The 17,083-nt window shown below is 37.7% G+C and overlaps 1 protein-coding gene across 1 annotated transcript; it reads left to right on the forward strand.

Moving 5' to 3' along the window:
• The first annotated feature begins 15,476 nt into the window (after window positions 1-15,476).
• On the forward strand, window positions 15,477-16,688 carry LOC132311259 (E3 ubiquitin-protein ligase ATL41-like). Its single transcript, XM_059809096.1, has one exon. The coding sequence runs from the start codon at window positions 15,849-15,851 to the stop codon at window positions 16,563-16,565; it is 717 nt and encodes a 238-aa protein (XP_059665079.1). The 5' UTR covers window positions 15,477-15,848; the 3' UTR covers window positions 16,566-16,688.
• The last annotated feature ends 395 nt before the right edge of the window (window positions 16,689-17,083 follow it).

Consider the following 17,083-nt stretch of genomic DNA (forward strand, 5'->3'; position numbering starts at 1 on the left):
CCCTATATTAAATTGGAATGATGTTGCCATGCAAAAGTTAAAAAATTTCTTCCATACATGGGAATGCCATGCAAAGCTTCAAAATTTCTCCATGCATGGGATTGGATTGAGGTTGCCGCATTTTAAAAAAAATTTCATTTTGTCCCAAGGCCTTCGTCATTTCCATGTTGAATCCATGCAAAATTTCAATCCATTTCATCCATGCAAAATTCTTAAAATTTAATCCATTGCATCCATGCAAATTGTAAATTGCATCCAAATGATGTTGCATCATGTATACATGATGCAAGATGTATATACAGTTTATACATTGGAATGATCAGGTAGATGCACAGTATATTCAAAATGCTCAAAATGATGTTGCATCATGTATACACAGTTTATACATTACATGGGAATGAAATGCAAATTGCATCCATGCAAATATGTGAGCAAAAGTATGCATCCACCCATCACTTCCATCCATGCAAACCCATCCATGCATCCATGCAAGCTCATGATGCATCCATGCAAGCTCACTACTTTCACATTGCAACCATTGAATTTCCATGGTGTGCAGCTTCATTTCCGCACCTACTGATGCCAATTTCGTGCACTCCAAAGTCCAGTTGAGTGCTTGAAAATTCCAACCCAAAATTTCGAACCCTCTGCCTCAATTTCGAGCAATCTCAGCTCCATGTTGAGTGCTCGCAGCTGCCCTCCTCCAAGTGCTGCACCCACTGCCGGATCTTCGAGCACTCGAAGATCCCATTCGAGTGCTCGAAAAGCCTTCAACCCACAATCCCGAGCCCTCGAACTCACTCTCGGCATCAACCTCACAAACTCCACCCTCAATCACCTCCCACCTCTCAGCACTCCTCTCAACACAACCCCTCCACCAAACCAACCTTCCTCTCTCTATACACCCTCACCACTCCCATCTCCCACCCTCATGCACACCATCTCACCCCAAACCTAACCTCACCAAACTTCCTCAACTCGCACACACACACCCTCTCCCTTCTCGGCAGAAACCACCTTCCACTCCTCAAACCATCCAACCATCACCCCAATAAACACCCCTCTCGGCATTCCACTCCTCCACTACCCTTCCCAACTTACCATCCCAACAACCACCTCAAACCTTCCCACTCTCCCACCTCTTGGCACCTCCTCTCTCAACCCCAACTCTCAACTGCACCATGCACCCACAACCTCATAAACCCGAGCCACACTCATACACACTTCAACCCTCCTCATGCATGCAACCCAATCCCAACCTCACTCTCTTATGCCACCCTCTCGGCATCTACAGACCAACCCCAGCATGCATCAACCCCTCTCCAACTTACCTTCCTCCTTGCTCAACTCAACCTACAACCCACACAACTCCTCTCGGCAAACCCACTTCCATCAACTACTTCACACCACAACCAATCCACACTCCACCATCTCAACCAACCCCTCGGCAATCCATGCCTCCTACTCTCGGCACCCAACCTTCCTCTCTCTCTCTCTCCCAACCTCAACCATCTCTCTTCTCAGCATCCACCAACAAACCTTCTAACACCAACCTACATAACCCCTTACTCCCGACAACTTTCTCTCTCTACCCACCCCTCAACCACCACCCCTCTTTCTCTCAAGCTTTCCATGCTCCATTCTGAGTGCTCGCCAACCCCACCCATCCTCCCTCACTCTCTGCCTGTCATTCTAGCACTCGAAGCAAGCATTTCGAGTGCTCGAAACCACAACCAACCTCTCCCTCAATGTAACCCAGCCTTCTCCAATAAACCCACCATGCATGCTATCATGTATGCATCAACCCGATCAACCCACTTCCATGCCTCACCATCTTCCTCAACTCCTCACCTCACAACCATATCAACCAAACCAACCTCACCTTCTCTCTCTCTCTCGGCAACCACTTCATGCCAACCTCGTAACCCCCCACCTTCTCTCTCAACCAAACAACCACCCAACCACCCATGCTCACACGACCACCCTCTCGGCATTTCAGTTCCGCAACCACTGCCAGTTTTTTGAGCACTCGAAGTCCAACTTCGAGTGCTCGAACCCCCTCTCAACCTCACCCAAGCTCTCTCACTCACCACTCGAGCACTCAACCTCTCTCAACCTCTCGGCATCTCTCCATCCAGGCCAACCCCTGCATGCCAACTAACCACCACCCTGCCACCAACCTACCCACACCAAGCAACCCAACCCCATCACTCCTCTCGGTTTGCACCAATCAACCCAACCCCATGCAAACCCAACCACCATCAACACAAACTCCACGACCTGCATCACCCTCTCTCTCAACCTCACACTCCACCTCCACATTCAACCAACCTAACTCACAAACTCAACCTCATCTCCTCTAACCACAACCACCTCACCACCCCCTTGCATGCACACCAACCTTTCAACCAAACCAACCTCTCATGCGACCAACCCCTCATGCATATCTTTAAAAAAAAAAAAAAAAAAAATGGCACACTTTTGGCATTCTTTTGCTATCCATTTTAAACTTGTGGCTAATGCCTGCATTTGTATTTTGTTTGGATTTTTATCTTGCACTACAATTCAGGTTAGTGTTTTTATTTCTGTTTTGGTTTTTCTTACAAGACCTATGCTTTTCCATGTATATTTTAGTTGTGCTTTGATAGGTCTTCATGTCCAAGTTTGGGGGACGCATTTGCACACTCACATGGCTGAACATCTACGTCGTCGTCACTCCACTTGGTATTATTGTTCTTTTTCCCCCTTTGCTCTTATTTTGTTTCACTTGTCTTCACACATTGAGGACAATGTGACATTCAAGTTTGGGGGTGCAATAGGACATTTTTGGTTTTGCATTTTTGCTAAGCAATGATAGTATAACTTGACACTAGTTGGAGATGAAGCATATGTTTAATACCTTGTGTATAGAAGCAATTGACATTTTTGAAAATAAAGAAAAATTTGAGTTGAAATGATCATGTGGATTCAAATCAGTCTATATAAATGTCTCAATTAGATTCTCGCTGGATTTGACACTCTTTTAAGCTTCACAATGCACAGATGCACATTGGAAACTTAACTGTGAGGCATGCAACTTGATTGACCTTGACCTTGGCCTAGTTAATTTGATTTGATGAACCTGATAGATGAATATCTTTGGCATGATTTAAGTTGTCTAAAAAAAAAAAAAAAAAAAAAACTGAGAAAGAAAGAAAAAAAAATGACCAGTTGACGTTCGTAGCCTTTCCAACTCGAGCTATTAAGCCCTAGGAGTGTCTCTACACTTAGCACCCTAAAGCCGTCTAGTTTGGGAGTTGTTGGCCTAACGCTTGCTACAAGGGTTGGTTAGAAAGCTTAAAGGACTTAAACATTGCACGGTCATTCAAAAAAATTGTAATAAGCATGGTTCGTTGGAGTTCGTAGCCTTTCCAACTTGAGCTATTAAGCCCTAGGAGTGTCTCTACACTTAACACCCTAAAGCCATCTGGTTTGGGAGTTGTTGGCCTAACGCTTGCTACATAGGTTGGTTAGAAAGCTTAAGGGACTTCAGCATTGCACAACCATTCTATGTTTTGCTTATGAGTTACAATAAATTGTCAACAAGCAACAAAAGTTGTCTTGTAAATAAAATCATGCCTTTGGGACCTCATTTAAAGGGGAATTCAATGATTTGAAAACTTGTGCTTGGAAATTGGAAAAGAAAGTAAAAGCCGCATGTTGAGAATCCAATCCACTTTTACTGAAGTTAGAGTTGATTTCCATTTAAGAGATAACAATCGAGTTATTTATATGGACTATGATGTTGATACATGCATGTTGAAATGTGTTAAGTATCAATGCTTCATATATGCAAGGTAGTCTTCCTACTGACCCCATCTCCAGCTCTTTTTCTGTTTCAAGTTATTTTTGAGCTATGTATATATCTCATTTTACCATGGATGATATTTTTGTAGTAGCATGCCCATGGTTGTCTTTTCATTAAGTTTTTCATTGTAGTTTTGCTAAGGGACTAGCAAAATGTAAGTTTGGGGGTGTGATAAGCGTCGAATATTGTATATTCAAGCGCCCTAAATTGCATTAGTAAAGTCCGTTGTATGATTATTTAAGTAGATTATCTTCATTTGTGTGTATGTATATATTTTCAGGTCCATTTGCCAAAAAAGGAGTAAAATCAAGGCTTTGTGGAGTTTTGGCCATCAAAAGGCACAAGGCTGAATTTCTGGCAGCAGTAGATCCTGAACTTTGCTCGCCATTTTGACCTTTAAAACTTGAGAACTGGACTTCAATCATAACATGACATATTTAGAACTCTGATCAGCTTTCCAAATCTTCAAACGGTTTGTCATTCGAAGATCGGAGCAGAGAGTTATGGCCTTGTTACCAGAGGTGCGCAGAACTGCCTGGCAGCAATGAAATTCTGTCTTGATCTTCATTTTAGACCAACCATCCTTGAGAATTGGAACTCCACCAAAACATGAAGTATTTAAAACTCTGAACTAGATATCCAAATCTTCAAACAGTTTGTCAATCAGAGTTCGGAGCGCAAAGTTATGGCCATTTCATCAAAGTAGGTCTGGGTGGAGCAAGTGAAGCATGGAGCTTTTTACACTAAATTTGAGTGCTCGAGGCCTTGCTTCGAGTGCTCAAATTTTGGGCAGAATGCCCTTCAGAAATGGCTCATTTCAGCCCACTTGCACCTTGGTTTCTTCATTTTGTTTTCCTCTTTAATGAAGTGGTTGGAGATGTTGGTTGGTAGCCTCTTGGAGTGGATAAGATATCTAATAAAGGGAAGCAAGGCCACACATTTTGATAAAGCTTCATTCTACAAGATTAGAGGAGAGAGAAGAGAGCAAGGGGAGAGAGTTCTTCAAGCTTGAAGAAGGGAGCACGAAAGTGGAGGAGGTCTTCAAGCTTCTTCCTTCTTCCATTGCCCCTATGGGTAACTAAATCTTCTCTAGGGAGGTGATGAAGCCCCCTCTTTTGATCATGTTCTAGATTAGGCTATACTTTTGGGGACTATAATGTATAATGTATGGTAGTTTCATAGTCTAAGAGCATTTTCCTTCTTGTAATGAATTTTAATGTGTAAATGGTTGATGTAAGTTCATTGTCATATCTTTGATGATTCTTGGATCAATCTTATTGCTTTTATTTTCATAGTGACAACGAAAATATAGACTATGAATGTTTTTCAAGGCATGTTGATTTTGAAACTTGATATTCCATTGCTTAGGTACCTCCTTTGATGGTTTATACTTGATTCCTACCTTCATGTGCTTCACCATTTGATTGAAAGCTTGATGGTCTTTTGCTTGAGATAGTGTATTTGATTCTACACCTTAGTTTAAGTAGTTCAACTATGGTAGCTTTTGATGGATTATTCTTGTTTTGATTAAGTGAACTTCTTGATGATTATTAAGCGACGGAGTTGCTTTATATTTCTTGACCATTGCATAAATGCTATTTATCCCCAAATTTAGACCTAATCTAGCATGTACTTAGGGTGTAGTGTGGATTCATCTCCCTAGTCTTTTCTACTTGTATCCCACTTCTTCAATTTCATTGAAATCTATTGTTTTATGCATTTTAATTTCTTAGTTTAGTGACAAACACACAAACCCTTTATAAACCCCTCATCACTCTAAAATGACTTTAGATACTTAGGTTGCCTTAAGACTAGCGCAGTCCTAGTGGTTCGACTTACCCGTCCAATAGCCCTATTTTACAATGATTCGTGCTATTGCGAAGAGGGTTGATTTATAATTGATTTCGACCGTCGATCAATTTTTGGCGCCGTTGCCGGGGACTGCAAATGGTTTAGCGACCAAATACTTGCTTGGTCTAGTGACCGCATGTCCTAGTCTTTCCACTATTTGATTTCGCATTGAAATTCAAGTTGTTAATCATGGATTACTTGTAGCTTGAGAATTGAAGCTTACTTTAGATATTTGAATCCTATTTAGTATACTTGAACTTGTATTCTTGCTCTGTGAGTTTAAATTTTATTTAGTATACTTGTGTTGTGTATACTTGTCTTATGTGTATTTTGTTTATCTTAGTATACTTGTGTTTGTATACTTGATTTATGAGTACTCTATATATGTTGAATACTTATGTATGTGTGTTAGATATTGCTTATCTTGTTTAACATGATTTAAGGTACTTTAACATGTATGCTTGCATGTCGTGTATCATGTTTTAATACGGTTTAGTATACTTAAGCATGTGTACTTGCATGCTGTAGTTTATTTCGATTGCATGAGTAGCTTAGGATGATCCCTGAGTCTCATTTGACATAGATGTTAGGTGGCATAAGCCACTTTAACATGTTTCACCTTAAGGTGATAGAATTGTAAAATGTTAGGTCGATGCATGCTCATTTCCTACGAGTAGCTTTATATTACTCACCCTGAAGTCACTGGGGATATTTTTCTGGTATGAAGACTTAGTTCATGATGCTCATCATTCTTTAGATGACTTGTAACTTTTAAGTTTCCATTTTATGCAAATGTTAGCATGAAATGTCATTTTGTAGCCTTATATGTCAAAACTTGTATCCTTGATTCCATGTATGTAACATGTACATAAGTACACATTTTACGATGTATTTGACTTGTATGAGATGAGGGTCGAGGCCAATGACATTTATATTGCATCTTATGTAATTCTTAATTTCATGAAATGTTATGAAAACCTTGAAAATTCATTAGTCATTGCATCATTACTTTTGCATCGGGTGTGAGAAACCCATTTTTATTCTTCCATAGGGTCTCATTAATCATGGATGAAGTGTGACCAAGGGATTAACAGTAATTTGACTCCATTTTATATTTTTGGATTTCAAAATTTTCATTTCAAGTCCATTTTTATCATTTTTGGCCGTTGGGGGGTCGGATTTTGAGTCGGGGCTTCTTTGGAGCCGCGGACCATTCCCACGCGCTTAGAATCATTTATTACACTTGCGTGCACATTCGTTTCAACCTAGAAATGCATTTAGGGTCAAATGCATACTTGGTGCAAAGTTGTATTTTTTGAGTTTTTAAGCCTCTACTGATCTAGGGGTATTTTGGCCATTTCACAGTATATTTTTTTCATTTTCTCTCACTCTTCCAAGTATGAAATTTGATTTCAGGAGGGGTTTCTTTTTTGTGTTTTTCCAGAAAAATTCGTTTGATAGCCCGTTTCTGCTCTCAGATCAGGACAGTTACTGTAGCAGCTTTTAGCCCTCTTGACCTCTTCTGATCTAGGGGCATTTTAGGTGTTTCACAGTGAGTTTTTCTCATTTCCTTCCACAAGCCGGGTAGAAAACTCAATTTTAGGTGGTGTTTCATCTTGGTGTTTTTCCAGAAAAAGTCGTTTTGGACCTCGTTTCGGCTCTCAGTTCTGGCTCGAACATTTTTTCCCCTAGCATGTCATGGTGCTTGTCGGGGTGCTCGTGGGGTGCTTGTCACGATATCGTGATGTCGACTTTTGTTTTCGCTCGTTCTCCTTCATCCGAATTCCAGATCGAGTGAACTTTTTTTTGAACTTGCCTAATTTTTTGCTATTTTTCCAACGGTGTGCTCGGTTGCACCCGGATCTTCTTAGATAATTACCAATTTACCTTTTTAGCCTTAAGTGCTCGTTTTTCTTTGTCATGTCATTTCTCCTTCGTTCGAACTCCAAATCATGCAATTCTTGAGTCCATTTTGATAAGCTTTTCATTGTCTTTCCAACGGTGTACTCGGTGGCACCCGAATCCATAGTTTCAGAAATGACTATGTTGCCCTTGGGGCTATTTTTGCTCAGTTTTTCTTACTTTCTGCTTCCGCTACTTTTTTTGAGTTCCCTGACTTCATGAGAAGTCATGGATGTGTTTCAGGAATGATATACATTATAGGGACGTCATTTCCATATAAAATGATTATTTTGCCCCTGGGGGCTTAATTGTTATTTTTTTGATCTTTTGCTTTTGCATTAGTTCTTATTAAGTTCCACGACCTCCTGGAAGGTCATCAAAGTGTCTTAGAGGTGTGTTGTGCCTTGGGAGACCGTTGTCTTGTTTCTTATTTCCACATTCTGGATTCGTTATTAGATCTACATTTGGTTCATCACCGGACGCGCTGGCTTAAAAACCAGGGCCGTCACAGAATCTTTATCTGGGTCCTTACCTGAACCCGAATTCATCTAAGGGCATTAAGGACACTTCCAATGTCAATACATATTTTATACATCATCCCATGCCTTACAGTACACCATAGCACTATTATTTAAAAAGGGGTTATAAGGGTTACGTGGGTTGAACTATGTCAGTCGGTTGACAGCCTTATGTTGGCTAGCCGAAACAGTGGGGTCAGTCGGTTGACAGTGTTGGTCAGCTGGCCGAAACGATGATCCTAATAATACAACTCTTTGTCTACGATCTAGTTGCACTATCGGTCTACTGACTTATATCACCAGCTGGCCGACATGCCTTGGGAGTTGAAAAGCACTGCAGGTTTTTTTTGGTTTCTATAGACTTGAGTGTATCCGGGCTCATTTGTTAGCTTAACCCCAATGTAAACCTGTCCCAACTCAAGGCAAATATAATATAACCGTCTCATAATCTTAAACATCAACATAGTCATTAAAATAGTTCATTTTCATTCAATTCAACCCAAAATGGCAACATGATTCATACATACTTTAATGGTCATTACAACACTTAAAGTTACATCAAAATAATACTAAAGGGACATAGTTACATTTACAATGCCACAATTTACAAAGCTGATACATGTCATGTACTAAGGCTTTATAAAAAAATAAGATTTGGTTACAAAATATGTCAAAAACAATCCTCTAGTCCCACCTAAACTTGTGGAGGAACATCGTCCAACACTTCTTTCCCGTGTCTTAAAAATAGTAATGAAGGGGTGAGCACAACGGCTCAGTAGGAAGTGCCTAAAACGCACTCCTTAATGATCGCGTGAATCCAAACAAAGAATAGCAAATAGAGGAGGCGATCATGCTTATTTTGGGAAAATAAATCAACATTCTAATCCTACCAATCCACAACATGCAATGCAATGTTAATGCAATGCCAATGCGATACCAATATCGCTCCCCATTTCCAAAACCTTTTCCAATCGCAATAACTTTGAAACTGTTAATGTAACCCGGCCAGTGGCAACTCCACGGCTCCACGAGAAAATGAGTGGCTAACTATCTTTAACCTAAGGCAACTCCTTACCATCATTTGGGTCCTAGGTAGCTCAACCACGCTAAGGTAGCGAAGGTACCAGAAGTAGACCAGGCCACGTTTGGGCAGGTCCGCTAGGCCCGGAGCTTAGTTGGGCCATTAGTCTGCTTGCAGATCGACCCATCAAGCCCAGAGCTCTATTAGACCACATCTAGGCCCAACCTCTTCAACATTATGAAAGGTCCTTCTATTCACTACAGCCCAAAAGAAAGATCCATCGAAGATAGGCCCAGACTTAAGAGTCATGAGAAATTTTCTGGGGCAAGTGTACACTTCTATAAATAGAAGTTAGAGAGAGAAAGGAAGACAGATTGTTTAAAGTGTAAGAAAATACTTTCTTATTATAGAGAGCCATTTTTTGCATCTTTATCCGGCGCAGTCTGTGGGAAATAAAGAGCAGATCCGATTGATTTCAGCACCAAATGACACAACTCCATTCGGGAACAATGATCAAAGGAGAAAGCTCCCAATAGTAAAAGGATGATCAACAAGTGAGGTATGATGAACTAATGAATGTCATTGAAACCCTACGGAAGGAGAACGAAGAGCTCAAGGCCAGAATGGAATGACGAGAGGCTCCACCGCTCCCCCGACCATTAGTGACGAATGAGAAAGTGGTGCCACTGAATGCCAACCACTGGGTGGAGAGAGAGGGATCCATTCAAATGGACCGGCAGCACGAGAGACTCAGGCTGGAGGAGGAGGTAGAGCGCGACGAGACTATTCTTTCATGGCAAAAGGAGTCAACCGTAGACAAGGTGGTCGGCAATTTGTGTCAATCGACAATGAACAACCATGACTAGAAGGCCACCAGAAAGCAACAGAATGAGCAAAGGGCACCACTGATGAACAACGAGGCTTTTCGGACTTCAGCCCAGATGGCTGACTCGTCATTCACAGAGGAGATCTTGAGAGCACCAAAGCCTAGAATGTTTTCAATGCCAATGTTCACCTTATTCGACTAGACCAAGGATCCAACTGAACACGTCTACCGGATCCAGCTGAAAATGGCCCTAGATACAAAGGATGACGCTCTGATGTGCAAGGTCTTCCCAACGAGTCTAACCGAACTTGCACTAAACTGGTTTAAGCACTTACTGAGGGGCACAGTTGAAAGCTTCCAAGCACTCTGTGATCTTTTCATTGGTCAATACTTCGGCAACAGACAAATAGAGAATTCATATATCGTGTTTGTTTATTATGCGATAACAAGAAGGTGAGCGTTTTTAGGCCTTTCTTACCAGATTCAATTTGGAGATGAGCATGGTAATTGAGTGCCATCCCTCATCTGTGCTACAGGCGTTCAAGCTCGCTATGATCAGAGGAACTCAGTTTCACATATCTTTGGTTGTGTAGACGCCCAAAACTATGGATGAGCTGAATTATAGGGCATACGCTAAATGCAACTGTGATCCCTAAGAAAATAGCACTATCTTTTTATTACTTTATTGACTTTAGTCGTATAGTTATTATTTTTTTTATTTACTTCTTTGCTTATTGCTAAGGGACTAGTAATATTTAAGTTTGGGGGTGTGATAAGTGCCGAAATATGTAAATTTCGGCCTTTATTCTTATGATTGTTAGCATCTTAGTCCTATCTTTATTCATTGTTTAGTACTTATATATTTGCGTTATTGTCATTTTCTGGTTGTTGCATCAGAAAATGGTTTATTTTAGTGAATTAAAGTCTTTTTGGAGTCAATCAAAATGTAGTAAAGAAGGGAAGCTCTAGAAAAAGCCAAACTGGGAATTCACGATCGATCCTAGGAATTTATGATCGATCTTGGCTAATTTATGATCGATCTTGGTTAAAATACGATTGATTGTATGTAATTCATAATCGATCGTGAGTCGGTCAGAATAATTTAATGCTTGTGTTTTGGGCTCCAATTTCGAGGAGCCAGTGCCTGCGAGATTGCCTGACTTAAATGTACGGTTCTAACTCATTTTGGCCTCCAAGAGTTACCTATAAATACAAGATTGAACCATTTTTTCAAGGGTGGGACATCTGGGAATTTGGAAGTTAAGGAGAATTCTACTTCTACTCTCTCTCTCTTTAGGGTTTCTCTCAAGGAAGAAGAAGATGATGATGAACCCAAGCTTGGAGATGGATTATGAGGCCACCATGATGACATCTACCTTTTCTATTGTGGTTAGTTCTTCACTTAGGGCTCGGATGAGCCCTAAGCTTGTGTAATTAAACCTTTTCTCTTTCATTTTTGGGGATTATGAATTGTAATTAGTGCTTGGTCTTGTGAATTCAAACTTGGTTGTACCAAGGCTTATGTTGATAATTCTTTCAATTGATTCTCTATATTAGTTATATGTTGTCTTATGTGTGATTAATTGAGGGTTAATCTCTACATTGAGTACTTTTGTAATTGTGCTTAATGATTGCTATGCATGGTTTCTATTGGATACAATTGCTATTAGTTTAATGGATTATACTTAGTTCTGATGGATTGTGCTATACCTTAGAGTAACTATAGTTAGGTAGACAATTCATGCTTAATTTTGATAGTTCATACTTATTCATTACAATTTGTATTATCTTCTTGATAATTGATGTGTGCTTGTAGCCACATTTTTATTAAAATGTGTTTTCCCCATTAATTGAAGGCATTTGGTATAATTGCATGAGTTTAGTGGAGTAATCCATGCCCTAAGCCTTTCTCTCCTTATCACCTTAATCCGAGTTTACTTTAGTTTATTTTGTTTATATGCCTTCACATTGAGTTAATCATTATCTTTTCAATCTCACGCTCATTGATGTTGAATTAAATTCCAAGCTAATAATCCTTATGGACGATCCCTTCTCACTATAATAACGTACAGTTGTTTATTGGTTTTATAAATATAAAAGTTGATGTTCCATTTGCCATATAAACACCTATTTTGATTGACACTCAAGGTGTGCATCAATGGCCTTGCATATGTGATAATTTAGATACACTTGCTATTTGATTTGATGGATTATACTACAATGTTGAATAGTTAGGTGGATAGTCCATTCTTGAGGTTGATAATTCACACTTAATGAATGCATGTGTAGCATTATTCTTGTTGAGATGTGTGCTTGTAGCCATGTCTCTATTATACAATGCAATAACCCCCATTAGTTGAAGTCATTTATGTAGTTGCATGAACTTATCGGTGAAATCCATGCCCTAAGTCTTTCTATTTTGATTCCATTATATTTAACTCTTGCGCCATCTTAGTTGCTATTACACTTAGTTAAATTCTAGGATTAATTAACTCAATCAAACCATCGTTGTTACAATCAAATGCTCATTTATATTAAATTTAATTCAAACCTATAGTCCTTATGTTCGACCCCCACTCACACTACTCTACGTAGTTGTAATAGAATACTTGACGTTGAGATTGTTTGCGACAAACTTTACCATATTGTCGAACATATCTCAATTTTTTATGTTTATAAATATTAAAAGTTTGCTCAACACCGAGAAAGACGATCAGTAACGTATATCTGTTGAATTTTTGAAAAGAGAAAATATAAAATATGTTTGATAAATTTTTTTTTTTTTTTTTAAAAATTGACTCTTTTATTTACTTTTCAAGTATAATTGAGAAATAATAAAATAATATTTTATTTACTATTCGAGTATAATTGAAAACTAATAAAATAATAAAATAACATTTTTAATTTTACTATTCGAGTGTAATGAAATATTTTTTTTTTAATTTTATTTACTATTCAAGTATAATTAAAAATTAATAAAATAATAAAATAACATTTCTCTAATTTAACATTTCTCTAATTCTCCTTTTGAAAAATAATAAACATATATTTTATTTAATATTCGAGTATAATTAAAAAATAATACAATAACATTCTCTAATTGTGAAAAATAATAAAACAATAAAATAACATTTCTCTAATTGTGAAAAATAATAAAACAATAAAATAACATTTCTCTAATTCTCATTTTTAATATAATAAAATAACAGTATTTGAAAAAAAAAAAAAAAAAAAAAAAAACCAAAGCTTCATTTTGAAATTGTGGGAATTGTGAAGGAAATGGCAACTAGTTTTTAAAAGTTTTGAAATGTTACCAAAATGATTTTGTTAGCGTTTTTTTTTAAAAAAATAATAATTAAAATAAAAAATCAAAACTCAAAGTTACCAAACAGGGCCTTATTGTATTAGAATTATATTCGATGAAAAAATCTATAGAATCGTCCATTAATTTATCTAGCCTTCAAGTCTAACGAAAATAACAAAGACAAAGTCATATGTGTAAATGGCTGGAAATAAACGGCATCATTGTTTGGACAGTATGACATTCATTAAATGAGACCATTGAAATTAAGTGCATCATTTAGTACTAAAGTCTTCTTTGTTGACTCATACCCACCATTCTACAAGCAACTTCCAATATGAAGAAGACCCAACATTTTTCTATAAAATTTTCCAGGTCAATAGAATAACGTTTCATAGAAAAACCCCCACATGGTTTCCCCAATTCTCACGCTGTATTAGCGGCGACATAAGTTATTTTAAATTTTAAAATATAATTTAATAATACATTTTCTAAATAGAATATATCCTAGTCCACAAATGTTTTTAAATGGAGATGATTATATTTTAATAGAAGACTCAATAAGTACACTCATCTTGAAATGAAATAAATGATGTAAATTGTATCATATTGTAGAGAGCATTTTCTATGAAGGGAAAAAAAATAAATTGTAACAAGAAAAGACCAAAAAAAAAAAAAAAAAAAATAGCAAGAATAATATGGAACCAAATGATAATAACAACAACAATAATAAATAAATAAATTTTTTTATCTTGGTAATTATAATAATAAATAGACTTGGGGAATCAAGAATAGAAATGAATAACTCCAAAGAGTTGGTCTAATGGTAAAATTACTTAGGTTTTGGTACCTCACAAGTACCAAGATTTGAGACTCGTTTTGGTTAGGAACTTACGATTTCTTAGAATCATAGTTTTTTTGCTATACTCAACAATTTACCTAGTTCGGGGTGGGTAGAAACCCTTTCTGAGTCTTCTAAAATTAATCAAAGCAAAACCTCGAATGCTCCAAGTCAAAAAAACTAAAAAGTACAAATCAAGGTGTATAAGCATAGACACTCTATTATTACCCTAAAATTAATTAAATCATAAATAGACTTGAGGAATCAATAGTAGGTAATCCTACTTCTTCAATGGGGTCCATCGATTTGCTTACTATATTGCAAGTCTCATCCATCATAATCATAAGAAAATTCCTAGAAATTATAATCCTGTATTTAATTTCAAACTCTCTCCAGCTTACTGACCACGGCATAGACCAATATGTGTGTATATATATGAACACACACTTTATGGAAAAAGACTAGAAAACTATCTGAATTGCCATGTAAATCATATTACAATAGTAATAAGTTCAGTCTTGGATGGTATTAATATATATTACATAGTTAGAGTAAGACTTTGTTAACATTTAATTGTATTCATTCACTCGGTGAGTTTTGGTACGCGTGGAATATATAAGAGATTATTCTTTTTGTTGGAAAGAAACACAACAATTGAATAGGCTTAGATATTGACTAAAAACTACTCAGTATTATGATAATTTCCTTGCTTTTGTGGATAATTAGTGAAGATGTATGTGCCAAAAAAAAGAAAAAAGAGAAAGAAAAAAAAAACCGAAAAAATTAATTAAAGATTTAAATTCATTATGTTTTAGATATATTACAATTAAATTAAATTTCTTATTAGGGAAAAAATGTTAGTGCATTCACTTTCTTCATTATTCTCCTATGAATTATTCCAATTTATTGATAATAAATAGAATGATGAGCACACCAATAATGTAAAAGTTATTGAATTTTTGTACATTCTATTGTAGCACAACCACGACACTTTTGATATTTACAATACTCTACAAAAACAAATAAATTTAAGTAATATGTATAATTTGAAGATCGAGTTTATCTCACTACTTTCATGTACCAAATATCACCAAGTTAAAATGACAAATTCTCCTTATTAAAATTTAAAATGAAAATAAAACTTTCTTTTTTCTCCCTCCCAAGAAATTTCTTGAACCCATAGTCACATCAGTTTTGCAACTCACCGTGTTCCCAAATTCAACATTTTTGTCTTGTCTTTTAAAGGAAATTTTATTTTAGAATGCAACAAGCTTCTTTTATAATTTTTCAAATAAACTTCTCTAGTGCTTTTTCCCCCACACAAGCAGGGAAAAAGACTTGCATGAACGTAAGAAAAGTCTTTGCAGTGACAGTAGGGGTTTCCAAAAGAAGAAAAATATAAAAGAAAAACAAACAAAAAAAAAAAAAAAACAAGCAAAAACTACGGAAAGGGGCAAATGTGGAAAGGAACAAAAAATTCAACATTCAACAGTCAACATCGATCTTAGAAATCATAGAGTTTCTTGTAATTGGTTAGTCGTCCATTTTCTATTTCAAAGTCCACCAACACACGCAAATCACAAGTCATATGCCCAACAAATACGATAACAAACCAAAAACACCACATAAAACTGGAAAATTATGTCCAGATTTGCCATAGCTCCATCTTCACACATCCAAAAAAATACTAAACCCCACCTCCCTCAGCCCCTTCTCCGCCTCATACCCCGTCACCGCCACCATGGTCGACGAGGACGGCAGCAGACATACATCAAGTTCACCAACATGGCATTCGGGCGAAAGAAGGTACGATCTAAACAGCAAGATCATGCTCACAGCAATCATCTCATTATCTGTTGTTGTATTACTTGTCACCATACTTCACATTTATGCAAGATGTGTCCTTCGACGCCAAGCGCGGCGGAGAGCCATCATTAGGCAGTTTGGTGTTGCAACCCAAGTGCACTCCACCGAGCCCCCGAAGACCGGCCTTGATCCATCCGTCATCGCCTCCCTACCGGTGTTTGTTTTCCGGCAAGTGGACATGAGCCAAGATGAGATGGGCAGCACAGAGTGTGCAGTTTGTTTGAGTGTGTTAGAGGATGGTGAAATGGCGAGGGCTCTTCCGAACTGTAAGCACACTTTTCACGCAGAGTGTATAGATAAGTGGCTGAGCTCGCACCCAACCTGTCCCATTTGCCGGACTGAGGCCGAGCCACCGCTCCTTCAGCCGGAGCCACGCGAGCCTCCCACCGCTCCACCTCTTGAACATGTGAACTCGAGTATGGAAGGGACATCGGATGGTGGTGCAGCAGCTCAGAACTCGGCTAAGGTTGGTGGATCTAGCTCGCGGTTGAGCTCGTTCCGGAGGATGATTAGCAGGGAAAGGTCGTCGCGAAGAATTCAATCTTGTGGAGATGATCAGGATGGTGGTTTAGGAGATCTTGATAGAGTGTGATTGTAGGTAATGTATGATTCGTTGATTTCTCCTCTCTTGGAGTGCTTTTTTGGATTTATTTTTTTCGTATTTTTTTTTGTTATATATAGCAAACCAATATAAAGAAATGTTTTTGTTTTTGTATTTGTTGTTATTACAAATCAAACATATATGAAAGTGTTTTTTTTTTTTTTTTTTTTTTCCTGATAATCGGATTAGATAAAATCTTTAAAAAGATCTCATAAACCTCGTTTAGTGGCCAAATTGATAGCGCCTCCAATTTTCGATACCGCGCCCAATTTTTCCTCATATATTCCCTCTAGTTTGTCGGGGAAAAGTAAAATCAAGAGAATTTCTTACCAAAAAAAATAATAATAATAAATAAATAAATAAATAAAAGAAAAAATGAGATTTAAGGAGTTCATTTATGTAGACTTGGTCATAGGAAGACTTCGATATTGGTTACCTAAGACCGTCATGGTTGGTAATAGATCTGGACAGGTAATGTGCAATCCATATGAACCTATCTTACACAATCC

Source organism: Cornus florida, unplaced genomic scaffold (assembly GCF_030987335.1).
Source record: "Cornus florida cultivar Cherokee Brave unplaced genomic scaffold, ASM3098733v1 CherokeeBrave_3.0.0_Hap2_Chr06, whole genome shotgun sequence".
NCBI lineage: Eukaryota > Viridiplantae > Streptophyta > Magnoliopsida > Cornales > Cornaceae > Cornus > Cornus florida.